Below are 17,509 nucleotides of genomic sequence, written 5' to 3'. Positions count from 1 at the left end.
CTGATTATTGGAGAGCATACGATTGCCTTCCAGAATATGGGTACATACACAAGAAAGTTAACCATTCTAACGCGGAGAACCCATTTCTCGCACCGGACGGGACTCGTTAGTCTGTTCGAGGTACGGAAAACGGTAAAAAATAGAGATAATACCCCTACAAATAAGTGTGATACCTCATTAGATTCGTAATGATATCTAGAATAATGTATTCGAAACGTGTATTAGCACACAAAAAATTACAAAAGTTATTAACAAAAAATGGGAGAAAAAAGTAGATATTTCTTATTTGCGAAATATCTCAAAAAGTAATAATATTTAAGAAACCAAAATTAATATTATATAAGAGGAGGATATTTCCAATAAAAAAGTCCATACTTGCAAAAGTGTATTTCCATTATTTATACTGTTTATTCAACGCTGAAAATAGGTATCCGCGCGTCATTTTGGGTATAGGTCCGCGGCTTCAAAAGCAAGTACGTCATATTGAATATTTTTTAAAGGTATTAATTGTCGATGTAAAAATTTGAATTAATTATGACGTATTCTGAACACTTTAGAGAATCTATTGCCGTTAGAAAAAAATCTTAAAAATTATTTTTCAACAAGTTAGGCAATAATTTATTAACTAAATTTTCTCGAACTTCTTTCTTCATTGTAAACAAAAAATAGAGGATAAATAATGATCTTAAAATCTTTTTGCTTCGTGGAGTCCTTCTTATATACATACTTACTTAATAAGATCACGTCATAAAAGTAAAAAAAAGTAATAATTCGTTCATAAAAAAAATTTGTGATCAAAAAAATTTAAAAAATAATGTTGTTTTTTAATTTATTATCATTTCACTGTTTTTTTATTTACTTATAACAAAAAAAAAATCGACTTAAAAATGCCGTAATTTTTTTTATTGATTATATACAAATGGACTACTTCAAAATTTATATTTGTTTTAAAATCTTGTTGTTATGAAAGTATTATGTGTTAGAACCTTTTTGTTCTTCAAAATATTTTTTATGTGTTTTAATTATTTTAATAATAAATTACGTTTTATTTATTCACAACAAATTGCACTGTTCAAAGTGAAATTTCTTTTAAATAAATTTTAAAAAAGCAAGAAATATATATTATAGGTCATTATTACACAGATTGACCACTGGTTTCTTAGTTTTACCAGCTACTAATGTACCTATAATATTTTTTTAGAGTATTCTTCCTATTGAATTAAGCACCTGATTTTTTCATCCGACGGATTGTTATATATATATATTTATCCAAATATATACAATTATTGTATTGTATTGTATTTATTAATTGCAATTCTCATGTACATTAGAGGTTTTACTAGTATTTAAGAGTGTAGGTATTATCCTCTTTGCTTCGTCTTCTAGATTAGAAATAAACACAAAGCAGGCCTATAACACACTGATTTTAAAAACTGCAAAATTACGTAATGACTAACTAGGAGAACAGCTCACCGATTTAATTGTATGCCTAGAGTCATTAACAGAAATTAAAGCGCGTTATCACCACAGGTGCCTCAACGACTTTAATAAAATTCCACCTAATTAGGGAATGCAAATCGGTTATTTTTTGTATGGAAATAACCGCGGTTTCGGTTAATAACCGATTATTTCCATACAAAAAATAACCGAAAATAACCGATTTGCATTCCCTACACCTAATCCAAGTGACGAAGAGGATTCACCACTACAACACTCATTGAAGTTTGTTTATAGCTTCATTGAAAACAATTCAGAATGCCAATTCATACTATCGGAGCTGATGAATATCATGGAATATAAGCCAGCACCAACAACTTTGATTACTAACTTATAAAAACATTTTGGAAATGATATCGCGATTACAGAGGTGGGGCTTAAGAGAATTGTAATGTATTCTGGAACAGGTGATTCACCTGTCGATGATTTGTGGTTGCACCGTGAAGAACGAAAAGAAGATGAGAACATTCGTGTAGTACGAACTGCTGCTGAATTAATACGAAAACAAATCAAAGTACGCCGTACGAAGTAAAAACATTTCCTTCATCGGTAAGCTTCCTTCTATCTGTTCAAAATCATCATCATCATCATCATCATCATGATCATGATGAAGCTTCCTTCTATCTGTTCAAAAAGACATTCCAAAATATTTAGATACGTTTTTGCAAGTACTAATGTTGTATTTTGTAGAAAAGAAGAAGACCAGATTAAAACAAAATAAAGAATTAATGAATAGGAGAACGCAACGAGTAGCAGAAGATTCTGAATTACAAGATAGTGATGACGACACGGCCAGTGAGGATGATAGTAGAAATTTTACAAAGCTTGGAGTTAAGAAAGATTGCCAGTTGCCAGTTGTAGTGTTGAAATAATAGAATGGGCTATATACCATTCTAATATTTCAACACTACAACTGGCAACCGGGTTGTATATAAACCGCAAAACCGGTTCCAAATTAATACTCGATTTATTGACAAAGCTGGGAGTGTGTGCTTCTTATCATAACGTAGCAATACACGAATTATCCGCAATAAAAGCTGAAGTGACAACAATCAAAAAGCCATGCTTCACTCAGTATGTCTTCGATAACGCGGATCATAATCCATGTACAGGTAAAAATAGCATGCTTATTATGGGAGGCATTTGCTGTGTTGCTCCTAAAGAAGCTGTATGTACTGCCGGCAAAATTCCTAAACTATGTAGCTTACCTAAGGCATCTGAAGTTGCTTCCGTAGGTGCTGTTCAGTTAAAAGATTTTCCGGACCAAGAAACATCACTCAAATCTGTGAATTATATAGACGTTACAGGATTTAAATTTCGTAATGTTAAATCGGAATCACAACTGTGTATTCTGCACATATTTGGGCTTCATACGCCAAAGCTAGCAAGCTACCGAGCATTCGTGGTTTATTTGATAGGATTGCAAAGCTTCCTTTCTATCAAGTTTCAAGAATTTATTGCTTGCCATTTATAGATGAATATCCATCAGATTTGAAAACGATATACAGCATTACATTTTGCTGCAAAACATTGCAAAGATACAGAACGTCGAACTTGCTTTGTAACCTTTGATTATCCCCTCTACATTAAAGCTAAACAAATACTTTGTAACAGCAACGAGGAGGAGTTACAAAATATAATTCCACGTTTCGAATACATTTTTCTAGATATCATTAGAAATCTAATGAGGTATCACACGTATTTTTAGGGGTATTATCTCTATTTTTAACCGTTTTCCGTACCTCGAACAGACTACACACTCAGCAGATCGAGTCACAATGGAGAGCAGTAAAAAGATTCTTTCGCAAAGAAAATTACAATAATACCGAAAACTTCGGAGACGTCATTTATGAATATACAGGGTGATCAATCCAAATGGGTCAGTATGGAGAAGTCAGAAACTATAAGAGATAGCGAAATCTGTTCTTAGGAACCATGGCTTCGATTTTAGATTTAATAATAATGGCATTCAATTTTTTTTTAACTCTATCATACATAATCGGGATCCGAACCTGGTCAATATTCTTGTTGTTTGTTTGTATGGCTACTTTTAAACGATGCGTGATAGGTGTGGGGTGCTCAACCAAATATCATAGAGGGCTCTGAGACAAAACTAACTGCATTAAAAAAAATTCAAAATGGCCGACTTTTTTTTTATTTTTTCAAGTTGGTCCAAACGCGCTGAGATTTGGCATGCGGCGAGCCTGGGGTCCCAAAATTAACATATCAAAAAAAAAATTTAATCCAAAATGGCGGCGGACACGGGCAAAGTCAAATTTCCAAGTAGATTAAGCGAGCCCGAAGGGCGAGCTTCAGGCCGGGAGGTCGAAGGCCGACCCCGGCGGAGGACCGAAGACCCGGAGCCTCCACCCCGACTCCCAAAACGCGACTCCAAAGTCCCAACAGGAAAAGTGTTGGGTCGTGTTTAAGCTCCAACTTTCCCCTCTCGTGTGACGCTTCGGGCCTTCGGCCCTACGCGGAACTCGGCCTTCGGCCTTCGCAAGCCTCGACGCTTCACCGTCCGGCATTCGGCCCGCCGGCTTCGCTCATCAAGACAGTTGACTTGGTAGAACGCTTGGAAGCACCGCATTCACGCAGCTCGGCCTTCGGCCTCGCGTTTTGGGAGTCGGGCTCCGGGCCTTCGGCCTTCCGCCGGGGTCGGCCTTCGGTCTCCCGGCGTGAAGCTCGCCCTTCGGGCTCGCTTAACCTACTTGGAAATTTGACTTTGCCCGTGTCCACGCCATTTTAGATTTTTTCAAAAAAACATTTTTGACATCATAATCTTGGGCCCCCAGGCTCACCGCATGCCAAATCTCAGCGCGCTCGGACCAACTTGAAAAAATTAAAAAAAAGTCGGCCATTTTGATTTTTTTTAATGTAGTTTGTTTTGTCTTGGGGCCCTCTATGATATTTGGTCGAGCACTCCCCACCTATCACGCATCGTTTAAAAGTTGCCATACAAACAAACAACAAGAATATTGACCAGGTTCGAATCCCGGTTATGTATGATAGATTAAAAAAAAAATTGAATGCCATTATTATTAAATCTAAAATCGAAGCCATGGTTCCTAAGAACAGATTTCGCTATCTCTCATAGTTTCTGACTTCTCCATACTGACCCATTTGGATTGATCACCCTGTATATGTGGCATCGAAATGTTCAGAAATATAAAAAAGACCCATTTACGGAATGTTTGAAATGCATTAAATATATCTACAATAAATGACTTAATTAAAATTATATATTTTTTTCATTTTGTGGCTACTTTTGTACACCATACATACCAAAAATCGAATCAGAGGACTCCACTATTAGAGTGATCTTGTCTGTCCTGAGCCGAATATATTTTTTATTTTAAAGTTCAAATTTGTCACGGAACCGAATTTGTCAACCCCGACTCCACGTGGTCTTTGTGGTCCCTACCCCTATAGAGTGTATATAAAAGCCCGGAGGCGCGGAGGAAGGGCAGCCTCCGCCCGCTGTAGGAAAGTGCAGGCAGCGAGTGAGCCAGAGCGGCTGAGGCTGGTCGCCGAAGGCGACCAAAAAGCCGAAGCTGCGGAGGCGAGCGTTGGTGGCGCACTTTCTTACGCCAGGGCGGGGGCTTCCCGTAGCGCCGGAGTCACCACGGAGTCCACCTCATCTTCCCCCCCCCCCCCCCCTCTCTGTATTACAATTTTTGGGTGTAGTCGCGGATGGTCTAGAACGCAAAATGACTAGTAGGGTAGGTAGGTTAGGTTCGTTAGTTATCTTCAAATGGCCGAAGGCCAAACAACCCAGAATACGCTATCGCGGGGCTCCGTCGACATCGCTAACGTAAAGATAAAACGACGAAAAAGATACAGGCTTTTGCGTTCTGGACCGTTCGCGATGTAGACTAAAAGTGATATAGGCAAAATATTAGGTACACTAGTCATTTTGCTTTCTAGACCGTCTGCGAATAACCCATCTTTGGCACTGTCATAACCTCAAATTATAATTATGAAATTATGAATAAGTAATTCAGAAACCAAGCATTTCCGCAGGGGGAAAGTTGGAGGGGGGGGGGGTCCCTCCCCCCTCCTTCCCACCTTTCTATTAAGGCGACTTATTTTAGGATTTTTACCGGCGATTGGCCTATTCTCACGAATTCGCTGAAAAGCGCGCTTATCGATCGACCATTGTGTGGATGCCGTCAATTTGACAAGTGTTCCCAATAAAGCCTTGAGCTGCAGTTCCACGTGTGTCAACAACTCTCACGCATCGTAACCCATTTTAAAGAAAATCCAATACCAGTTTTGCTATTTTTTTTATTTGTTTGACAACCCGACGTCACCGACGTGTTGACGACTTTTGAATTTGTCGTGTAAAAGTTTACAATAAACTCTTTAATTTATGTATTGAAACCTCCATATTTGAACGCAATGATAAGGACGACAATAATTTTGTGATAGTTGTCTCAGTTTTTTAACCCCGGACCATGCCTTGTACCATGTGGGTTAGCGATATGAGCAACGACAATTACGCAGTACATCCACTACATTGCGTGTGCAGATTTTGGAAATTTAATTGAGCAGTTAATTCACATAATTATGATGTGCTAATACACGCAAACAACTGCTAATGGATCGTATTATTATCAGTTTTAATAAATGCCCGCATGCCAGTAACACACTGTATATCTACCTAGGTCCCGCTACTAAATTTTTCCTACACTCATGTCAGTAGTATGACAGTAAACAACAAGGGGCCAAATTCGACATGTACAACTGTCAGATTTCGCATCCACTTCAAATCAACAGTTGATGTTATTGTCAAATTTTGACATTGTACGTATTCGAGAACTTATGATTTTTCCCACATCAACGGGAGATCAACACGATACGTCAAACGTCGCTTGTCGAATAGGGGTCAAGGTGTAGATGGAAAGTCTATTAATCTACTTAGTTGAAAAACAAGATTCTGAAAGTCCAAACGTATAATATTTCAAATAACTGTGTTAAATAATTTTCTTGGATATTAGGCGCAGGTCTCTGTTCTATATTTTGTACTAGCGACCCACCTCAACTTCGCACGGGTTAACAAATTATACACCTAAACCTTCCACAAGAATCACTCTATTGATAGATAAAAACCGCATGAAAATCCGTTCAGTACTTATAGAGTTTATCGCGAACATATAAACAGACATACGCGGCGAAGGACTTTGTTTTATAAGCAGTAGGTAGTGATAATCTGGCTTGGATGAGTTAACTCTTCGTCTTAACACTTTTAACCGGTCTAATATAATTTGATACTAAAAGCTTAACTTACCTTGTAAAAACGAGGCACAACAGTGTTACACAAAGGATCATTAGTTGTTGTGAAAGGGCTGATTGAGATTTTTGCATCGCTCGATGAAGATCATTCTGCAACACATAAAACTGTATGAGATCAAAATTATTTCTTGAAATCACCCATTCCATCATATTAAATCCATTTTCAGAATAACCCGCAATCTGAAGATTTCGGAATTTATCCGAATACAAATTATAATAACATTCTTCTCAATCTTTATATTTATGGCTGTGTCCTTGCGGGGTTCATATTAGAATAATAGGTAAATATACCTATATATGTGCAATATTGTTTTGAGTTTGATAAAAGTGACGTCCCACGGGTAAGCGTACCTTATGGCCGTTGGCGCTTACGAAATTATTAACGCCGCACCAATATTATTGCGGCGCTAAGGCCCTGGTCTCCTATTTTATGCTGTACGCGGCGTCTGGCGTCAGCGTCAACGTTTTTGAACAAAAAAGACGCTGACGTCGGCGTCTAAAACAGACCACAACAGTACATCTCTATAGTAAGCATCGTGACGCAGACGCTGTAAGCTGCCGATGGCGTTTATAGGAGACCCGGGCCTAAGCGACGTAAGCGGCAGCCGCCATAAGGTACCTTTTGCCGTGGAACGTCACAAATAACTAATTCATGTCAATTCAAGTACTTACAAACATATTTTCGAGAGACCGCTTCGCTAGCCAGCAATTTAGAAACACGGGTATAAATAAGTTCCGGAGTGGTGGAAACGGCAACTGTCATTAAAAAAAATGTTTTACTTATTATGTTACGTAAGCTGCATATTGATGCAAAATTAAAAGCCTTGGTCGTATCAATTATTTACAGGTGACTTCTGACCTTGTTGATTTAATTAAACGCAAGGATCGATTTTACTCCACTAACGGAACAAAGATTTCGCCTACGTACAATGTATCAGGTATATTTCTTATTGCACAGAAGCCCTATTTGATTCGACAAAGTAACAAGGCGTGATATGGCTGTTTAAATTTTGCAATTCAACGTGTCATCTGTACTTATGAACTTACTATTGCAGAAGTAGCGGTACTGTATTCGTATTGTCACTATAACTACGCACCGTATGTCACTTTTACGACCTAAATTAGGGCTTTGGATAAAGTTTATAGTTAAATTGTATTATAAGAACCTGTATTGTATTGAAAGTACCGTGTTTGTTTGAAGGATGTTGGGTGAATTGTTCCGTTAGAGAAGAATGCACAGTTGTATTTGAATTTGTAGAGTCAGAATCAGGAACTACCTAAAGTATGTTTATTCTAATCTATTATTAAATACTTACAGTTAAAGCAAAGGGTATGGTGTTTACCATTTCTAAAATGAAATGGAATGATAGTACTTGTTGCCAGATGTTTCCCTGCAGACACATTTACATGAATAAGAATATTATAGGTAGTCATCTTTTATCCAAGGGTTCATATTCGTAGTTTGCTGTAAGAACTTATATACTAAAAGCCAAAATTAGTAGAATCTAAAGCGTTGCGAAGCTGTTAGGACTCGTGACGTATAACAACCTTGCCGCCGAGCGAAATAGAACTTTTCACTTCACCACCGCATAGTTAGTAGATTATTTAGAATTTTAGATCAATAATTGCGCATTGATGCACAATACTACAATACTTTGACCAAAAAATATACCTAGCTTTTATCCTTTAAATGACGATTGCAAGTTACTCATGTGATGCTTTAAGGATGACTCACGCTAGACCGGGCCGTGGCCGGGCCGGGGCGGGCCGGAGCGAGCCGACACAGGAGCTGTCAGGAGCGCCACCGTGACCGCACCGTTCCGGGGCCGAGGCGTCAGGGCCACCCGTTTATTACATTAACACTAGTGCTGTCCGAGCAATGTGCGAGCCTCTTGTATTTGTAGAAACTCGAGTCCTTTGAGTCTGAATTGACTCACTGACTCACGCTAGAAGAACAGCTCCTTTTTACAAGACTGCGCTTTTAAAACTTCTTCCAAGTCGAGTCCTTTGTAGTCTTTTTTAAGAGCAACTCAAAAGGACTGGAGCCTTCAAATAAAGACGCCGTGAACAATTTTGTAAGTATTTCTTATATAACAGTAAATAAATTAATCGTAATTGTATGATTTCTGTACGCATCTTATCTACAAATTATACATAGAGACAATGTATTTCGATTTTTTTGTAAAAAAAAACGAGAGTTCTCTGAAAAGTACTCAAGTCTCTACAAGAGACTTGGGTCTGTATCTAGTTGAAAAGAACTCGAAATTAAACTTAATTATAAGAGTCTGAAAACTCAACTCAGTCTTCAAGCAGAGGACTGTAAGGGCTCGAGTACTGCCCAGCACTATCCGAGCTGACCGGGACGTCCGAGCTGACTGTTCGTGACAAATGTCATAATAAATGTCAATCAGATTGAAAAAAATGGTTCGATCGAAAGCAAGCGGATATGGAAGGAAATAATAAAATCAAAATATTGGCCCTGGCTGCCTTAATGACTGATGAAGAGGCTACTGCACATTCTAGGTACCTAATGGGGCGTACATGCACTTTGGTCGACACGTTCGGAAAAATGAGAATACACAGCATGATGTAAAGAGCTTTATTTACATATGATATGACCCAAGACTCTTTCGAAGCCGTTCACTGCAGAATTAAACAACGTTTAACTAAAACAAAAACTCTGGATCTCTGCTTAAGGTAAGATATGGAAATACAATGCATGTACCTACTAATAAATATGTAACTATAATCAAGTGCCGAAACATATTAAGCTATTAAGAGGAAAGGGAATGACCGATTCTCCATACAAACATAGTTCCCGTTTTCCTGACTGGATATTGATATTATGGAATATTTAAGTAGCCTTCAGCAAACTGTAGTGGGGTCAATTTTCAAACAGGCATTTTTTGCTGTCCCACGGCTAAAACTCGAAGTCCATAGGACTAAAAGACTGGGTATGCATATATTTTCATTCAGTGTATTATAAGCTTTAAAAATCATACACAACTGTACCAAAAATATTATTTGGTCCTGACAAAATCGCATTTGAAGTTCCAAAAACGGCGAAATTTGCCGTTTTTTCGCGTGTCCCAGTGGCGGCATCGCGCAATAAAAAAAATCATAACTTTGGATGTAGGCAACGTATTATAAACAACTTTGTATTTCTATAAAGAGCATTTTCTAGAGAATTGATTTAATCATATTGATAAATTAATGCGTTATTTAATAAAACCAGGGAAGCCTTTTTATCGCTGTCCCGCGCGGCACCTGTTTTGTTATGACTTAAATATACCCCCTATAATCTTCTTTGTCTATTGAATAACGGTTAGATTAAATTTACAACGCAATAGTGCGGTTAGTTGGGCATCGATTGACATCAAATGTAAACCCGGAAACAGTTTAATTTATTTAAAAACAGATAAAAATCTCTTTCGATATATTTTGGTACGACTACAACGACATTTGTATGGACGCTGAATACTGTGGTACCTAGTTGGAATAAAAATGTTTCATTTATAATAATAGTTGCAAATATAGTTTTAAAATATATAGTAAAATAAATAAGTGAATCTGTTGTATTGTGTAGGAAATATCGCTAAAAAATATTATTGGCGACATGTCGCGACATTTGTATGGCGACATTTATACGGCTATTTTGACCGTATAAATGTCGATTGTGGCATACAAATGTCGACATAGTGCCATACAGATGTCGAGAAGGTGTTATACATATGTCGTCAGGGTCTTATAAATGTATCAAAAATAATAAATAGTACCATATACATGTTGATACTGCCATATAATGTCGAAAAAATGCCGTATACATGTCAAAAACGCCTTACAAATGGCTAAATAGTGTCATACAAATGTCGATCATTAAACGTCCATATCTAGCTAACTATAAAAAGTACAGAGGTGCCTCCTACAGTATATTTTTTGTTGTTAAGAACCCTTTCTAAAACGAAGATTATAAATCTGATTTTTTAAAAATAAAAAATTGCCATACAAATGTCGAAAAAACACCCTCTTCAAAAATTGACCCAGTGATACCCAATGCATTTTGTTACATTCCACAATTGTAGATTTTTCAGCTTATCGGGTTTTGTCATTATTTTCTCCCATCAATCCGACGTTCTTCAGTGTTCATGTGTTCAGTTCAGATTTGTTCAGTTCCAGGAACGCATACCTAAGAAACGAGTTTAAAACAGAAGAAATTTACAATGGCTGCGAGAATGTAACAAAAATTTAAAGTATCGATATAAGATAATTATCTTCAAGCTGTTTTCGGCCACAGCGAATACAATACAGCACTAAAAATGTCGGTGGTGCGCTCTCAATAAAATAAGTAAGTAAATAAAAACTACTAAGCTCGTTACACTAACATAGAATTGTAATAAACTATTTACTCACTCACTTACTTTCCTCTGGTGAAAAACAAGCCAAAATAGCAAATACGGAACCCTTACAGTTTCGTCATGTCTGTTTGTCTGTCTATCTATCCCAGCTATTTTCACAGCTATTTTACTCAAAAAGTATAAGATAACGAATTTGGAAAGTAGGTGTATTTTGTAAGCCACTAATTAGTTTAGAAGTTCAAATGTATACAAGTTTAATATTTTTTCAGGCAGTTCATATTACGAGTGACGTGACTATATCATCATATCAGCCTTTTATTACCCACTGCTGAGCATAGTCGAGACAGATCATCCGCTCCAGATGCAACCACGATACTGACCACGATCCTCAGACATGAGGGACCGACCAAAGAGAGAGCTGAGCATAGGCCTCTCTTCGAATACGCCACTTATCCCGGTCCCAAGCCAATTTCATCCAGAAGTGACCCGCAGTCTTCCACCCAACGAGCTAACGGACGCCAGGCACTCCTTTCGTCTGTATGCGGCCACCATTCCGTTAACATTTTGGCCCACCTGCCATCACTGCCTGGCAACTTGTCCCGCCCAGCTCCATTTAAGTTTGGTAATGACGTATCCGACTTCTTGCAACTTGGTGCGACGTCGAATCTCTACATTCCTCACTCGATCTTGTAGTATGATGCCGACCATCGCGCGCTCCATGGCTCTTTGTGCCACTTAGATTTTATGCATGACGTGACTATATAGGAAAATATAAATAAAAATAAATATACGAAGAGTTTTATTGAATTATTTCAGTAGTTAGTGCCTTTGGGTAATTTAGGCAGGAAAGAGGGAATATTACGCAAAATTCTGCGTAGGGGGCGTAACTACCACTAACCCCAAGACCTACTGCGAATCACGAAAATCAGGATTTCGATTTTTGCCTCTCTAACACTAAATATCTGCCTCTCTGTATTTTTATAGCTTGTCAAAGGACAAGCCTTATTTCAAACATAGATAGAGAGAATCATACTATCTTTGTCTTACACTAGTACTAGCACCCGAAAGAAAAGGATGAGTATAATTTTTTTGTTCTTATTTACTGAATAACTTCGTACGAAATAAAAAGTATCTAAGTAATAAGTTGGAATGTGAGAAAAACTAGTAATATCTTAATATTTATTACTCAGTGATCTGACAAACCATCGCAAAACGATCAAAAATCATTTATATCTCAAAATAGGACTAGGTTTATTAAACTCATATTATGTATCTTTATAAAATTTCCAGATTGTAGTCAAAAAACTGCAGTTCAAAATTGTTAAAAAAAATTGTATCATGTTGTTCCACACAATATTTATTTTTGCGATAAATAGTCCGAACTCTGTTCATTATAAACCTACATGCTCATTATTAAATCATTTTTACGTGCAGTAACATCAGTAGGTGTCTCATTGAATATAATCCGACTAATATACATTTCAGCAACACCTCCATATTTCACAAAATAAATCAAGACATTATCCAACCTATATAATCTTGACGTATATTATATCAAAGACGCCTGCAAAGAAAATTAAATCACTATGTTTTAAGAGTCTGCACTCTCGAATAAGCCTTGAACCGAATTATGAACGTACATTGTGCCAACACACCAAATACATGTCAATACTACCAACACAAAAAAAAACAACGCTAGGGCTCGACACTTCCAGTACCTACTGTTTATCGATATCGATAAATCACGTGGATTAATAAAAGAAAGCATTATATAAATAATTTTATTTTACATGATAAAAGTAACATAGTTTATTATACAAGTAGGCAAATTACAATATGCACTTATGAATTCTCGCGCATTCTTTTTTAATCAGTTTCCGGTCTAAAATGCAAATATCGCATACAAACATCAGTTTACCGACCTGTTCGGATCAAGTGGAAATCTGGCCAAAAATATGTCAGTAGTTAGTCTTCTTACACGCCCACCACAAACTTCACATTTTCATAAAGATTTAGCCCCAATTTAATAACAACTAAAGTATTTTGTCTAAATCAAAATAAAAAATAAACACGTATTTCCACGTTCACAACAATTTAAAACGACGTTATTGACGTTTTACTACCGATAATACCAACCTAAAAAAAGTAAGTATAATCTGTATAATACGTCTAAGTTGAAAGCAAGTATGGTATGTGTTACCAAAATGCAACAGCAGTCATTTTAATTCGATAAGATTATTTCTATGCCTCAATGTTGGTAACAAGTACGTTCATAATTTATCATAGGTAGTATGGGAAGTCGATGGGCTGACGCCAAGTACCTACCTAATATGAACCGACCAAGTAACGAATTAGCTATACCATCATATTTAACAAACAAATTTATGACGTTTTGCAATCCTCTTAATTTGGCAAATATATCCCGACGCAGCCGGGCATGTATATTGTGAAAGGTGGTATTCCATCTGTCCAATCTTGGTCCAATGTGTATTTGCGTCTCACATTTTGCTTAATGAGAGAGTGAGACGCAATGCATATTGGACAAAGATCTTAAACTAGTAGAATACCACCCGAAGAGAAAAATTGGGTCTCCGGGCCGTCAGGAGGCTCCGGGCCGTGACAGGGCCGGGCCCGCACCGTGCCACGCCCGAGCCCCGGTGATCACGTGATGCTCTCCATAGAAAACGAAGCTCCGGAAGCTCCGGCCCGGCCACGGCCCGGTCTAGCGTGAGTCATCCTTTAGTGTATAAATTGTAGTAGAATTGTCATACTCAAGATGTAACTTTGCAACTATACATAATATAATTGACTTGTGAAATCATTCCGAGCTGGTGAAATGAAAACTACTTTAACACGCTACTAACACATGTGACAGTATCCGTATCATGTATTTATCTTCATTTTTAAGTGTATTTTCGTGATAAACGAGGAAGGCTCAAACGAACAAAATCTTCATCAAAATAATATCTTAAGGTTTTTTATTTAGGTACACATATATTTGGGCTTTGGCTGGTCATGCGTAGGTAACTCAGGATTTACTACATAACAAGGAGGCTCATACCTTATATCCTAAATATGCTATAAGGATAGCTTCCGTGAAAGAGATCATTGCTAGTATGACTTGCACTCCCCATAGGTAGAGAGGTCTGTTGACCCATATTATGCCATCCCAGTTGATAATCGGGTGCTCTTGAAACTCCTCCTCCGTTAAGTTCGCGGAATATTCAAATTCAGTCTTATTTCCGACCTTACATCCGTAACTGGAAGCAATAAACAATTCTAGTTGAACTTCGCCTCTAGTGTTAATGGAAATTAGAAACGACATCCTATTTGTTATTTGTATACGAAGATGAAATGTCTTCCTTTGTATACAACGGTAATGGTCTAATTGTGTACACATTGAGTGATTGATGAGCGTATTGCTCCAATCCGGGTTCACGGTTTATCCAAACAATCTACTTACCTACCAGAAGAACTTTGATACCAAGATATAATCAATGTTTGAAACTTGTGCATTATATACTTCCTCCAATAGCCATTATTTTTTTAGTTCACTCGCTACTTTAGTCGCCATTTGTTTTATAGCGTTAATAAATGCCCGGGCGAGTTACGTGAGTTTACACTCAGGATGGCAACAGATCGTTGAAATACCTACACTATAGATAGAGTATAGATACGACAATAGCCCGATTACAACCAAATATAGTTTGAAATATCATCCTGGGCATAAGCTGTAAAGCGATACAGTGCGCGGTCGTAAGTCAATCGTAAATCTTGAAAGGTAATGGAACGTAGTCTATATGTATAGGCAAGTCATTTGAAACCCCGAGAAAATACGATGAAAAACAATTTTGCACCACATCTGTATCAGTCTGTAAGTTTTAAAATGTATGAGACAAATACATAGTAGGATTAAACAACGCTGAACAAGCAAAACCATTTTTATTGTAATGGAACCTTACTTATAAGGCTGGCTGCGTTCCCGTTTGGAACGATATTCCAATCTGTCGCTTAAAATGCCCTTTTGCCTACGGAAGCCTAAAAACGTAGTCATTAAGTACCCAATTAAGGAAAATATCTCATAAATTTAAAATACCTATGTACATCGCACATGATGCTGCGTATGGATAAAACGTCTGTTGTTTTGAGAATTATTGTAAATTCTACCGGAGGATACAAAACGCGCTTTTAAAGTTTTAAATAACCAAGTAACGTAGCTTAAATGTATATGTTTTCTTTTTTATTGTGGGACGTACCACATTGTTACAATCTATAAATTGTAAATACAGATGTCCTCAGAGGTGGTTATAAGGTTGTAAACTGGGTTCAGGTTGATTTGCCGAAAATAATATTTAACATAAACATCATACGATAAGGATTACATAATCGTTAGTTATTATTATTGTTACACTAGCCGTAGTAGTAATACATCGTACTTATATTACCTACATTTTAAGGGTCACCTACACCATCCAGAGTTAGCCACTACTCGGAGTTAATCGGGTCAAATTGTAGGTAATTGTAACTCCAGGTTTAAATTAAAACAAATAATTTTATTTCGATCAACTAGGGTCGTAATTTACATAAAATTATAACAAACTAAACACTTTCATATAACAATAAATTACATCAAAATTACTATAAATCTAGATTCAATTAAACATAACAACATTTGTACCTACCATAACCGGTTAACACTGAGTTACTTGGCTAACCCTGGATGGCGCAAGTGGGCCTAATACTAATAAATAGTATTTACAATTTACTGGTATCACCTTCCTCTATCATTAGTTCTACTCTTAGTGTGTCCGTTTCTAATTATGCAATGAAAATATTTGTATTGTGTTGTACTCTCACAGTAAGTTTTTGAGATGGTAGCGGTCACAAGACTCGCCTCATTGTATTCTCCCTCTACAAGCAAGTGATGGCTCTTCACGGCTCAGCGTTGTATAACGAGTAGTGGCTCGGTCGCTCCCACAAATTCAAAACTCGTATTTTTACAACGAGACAACAAACATCGCCACTTTATGTGTTAAGGTTTATATAAAAATTACTTTTCGTAATATAACAAACTTTCAATACATGCAATTGTTATTTAAACAACCTCACAAACACCCTCACGCCATCCCAATTAAGTTCCAAGTTTTCCATTACCTATCTCGAGTTCTAGACCAATAGTATTTTTTTATCCATGAACATGTTTGTACCTAAATATATTTTTTTTCTTACTTTACCTTTGACTTAGCATATCTTCTTCTAGAAGTACTAATACCATGCCAGGGTATGCCCGAATGAAGGTTGAGGGAGGCGATGGCTGAGATACGCGTCATACTCGTGAACGGGTGCTGTTTGTGGAGACTGGTCTGTTTAAGCTAACACGAGCTATTATACTTAGTAACTTAATTTTTATTAATTAATTACAGTGAGACACCTCATTCTGTTCTCGTATGTTTCTTTTCTCTTAATGAATGTATTAATTATACAGGATATTGACTCTTGGAGACCCTATACATCTCTAAGGATAACTTGATAAACTATTTAATCTTATAGTTCTGACACTTAGAGACATTTACACCTCTAAATATTATAGATTTTTTGTGTGTTTTTTTATCTGTATTTTGTATGTAATTCGACGTTAAGAGACCATATACATCTCTTAGTAATTGTAATACGTTAGATTGAATTGTTAGTTTTATTTTATAAAATTGTTGATGTTATTATTTTTGCTTTTATGTAAATTCAATGTTGATGTGTAAAAGTGCCCTTGTGGCCTATTTGCTGAATAAATGTTGATGTTTGATGTTTGGTATATTTACGGCTTTTCCGCTTTATTTGGGTGTGGGATTTAAGTATGAACCATGTACAATCTGTCCATGTAAGTATAGGTGCTAACTTACCAGGAAGCAGTAATAGGATCTCCGTCGGCGACGACGCGGCAAATATACAAGACGCACGCCAGAAGTTTGAAAAACAAGTTTGCTATTCTAATACGTAAACCTGTAACAAACAGAAAGAGTTATTGCATATCACGGCCGGAACCACTCACTCGCACTTAGCATGCTACTTCGTGAAATAGGGTTTCCACCATGCGACGTTAACCTACATTTACTGGTGTACCTTGGCGGATTCGTAAATCCGCACTCTAGTAACTCCTTTTTCTCATTTAAATGTACCTTTTATTTCACCTTTTCGCGGTAACTTGCAATATGTATTACAGACCTATATTTCAATATTTAAATCAAATTCAAATTATTTAGCATATACCAAAGGGTCATACCGTAAAATGGGGTGAGTTGGGTGAAATTTGACTTTCAAACCTCGATAAAATTTTATTTTTACATGTGAAAACTGAATGGTTTATA

At 36.9% G+C, this 17,509-nt stretch overlaps 1 protein-coding gene across 2 annotated transcripts in view; it reads right to left on the bottom strand.

Moving 5' to 3' along the window:
* LOC134679028 (potassium channel subfamily T member 2) overlaps positions 1–17,509 on the bottom strand; it is a 160,590-nt gene that overhangs the window by 34,468 nt on the left and 108,613 nt on the right. For both annotated transcript variants that reach the window (XM_063537828.1, XM_063537829.1), the window contains exons 3-7: positions 17,045–17,144; positions 14,209–14,407; positions 8,109–8,183; positions 7,465–7,548; positions 6,788–6,882 (exon numbers count right to left, since the gene is read on the bottom strand). In XM_063537828.1, the coding sequence (XP_063393898.1) occupies positions 6,788–6,882; positions 7,465–7,548; positions 8,109–8,183; positions 14,209–14,407; positions 17,045–17,144 (553 nt within the window). The remainder of the gene's footprint in view (positions 1–6,787; positions 6,883–7,464; positions 7,549–8,108; positions 8,184–14,208; positions 14,408–17,044; positions 17,145–17,509) is intronic.

The sequence above is a fragment of the Cydia fagiglandana genome, chromosome Z (assembly GCF_963556715.1).
Source record: "Cydia fagiglandana chromosome Z, ilCydFagi1.1, whole genome shotgun sequence".
Lineage (NCBI taxonomy): Eukaryota > Metazoa > Arthropoda > Insecta > Lepidoptera > Tortricidae > Cydia > Cydia fagiglandana.
Note: the sequence above shows the minus strand (reverse complement) of the source record. Positions and strands in the feature narration are given on the sequence as shown.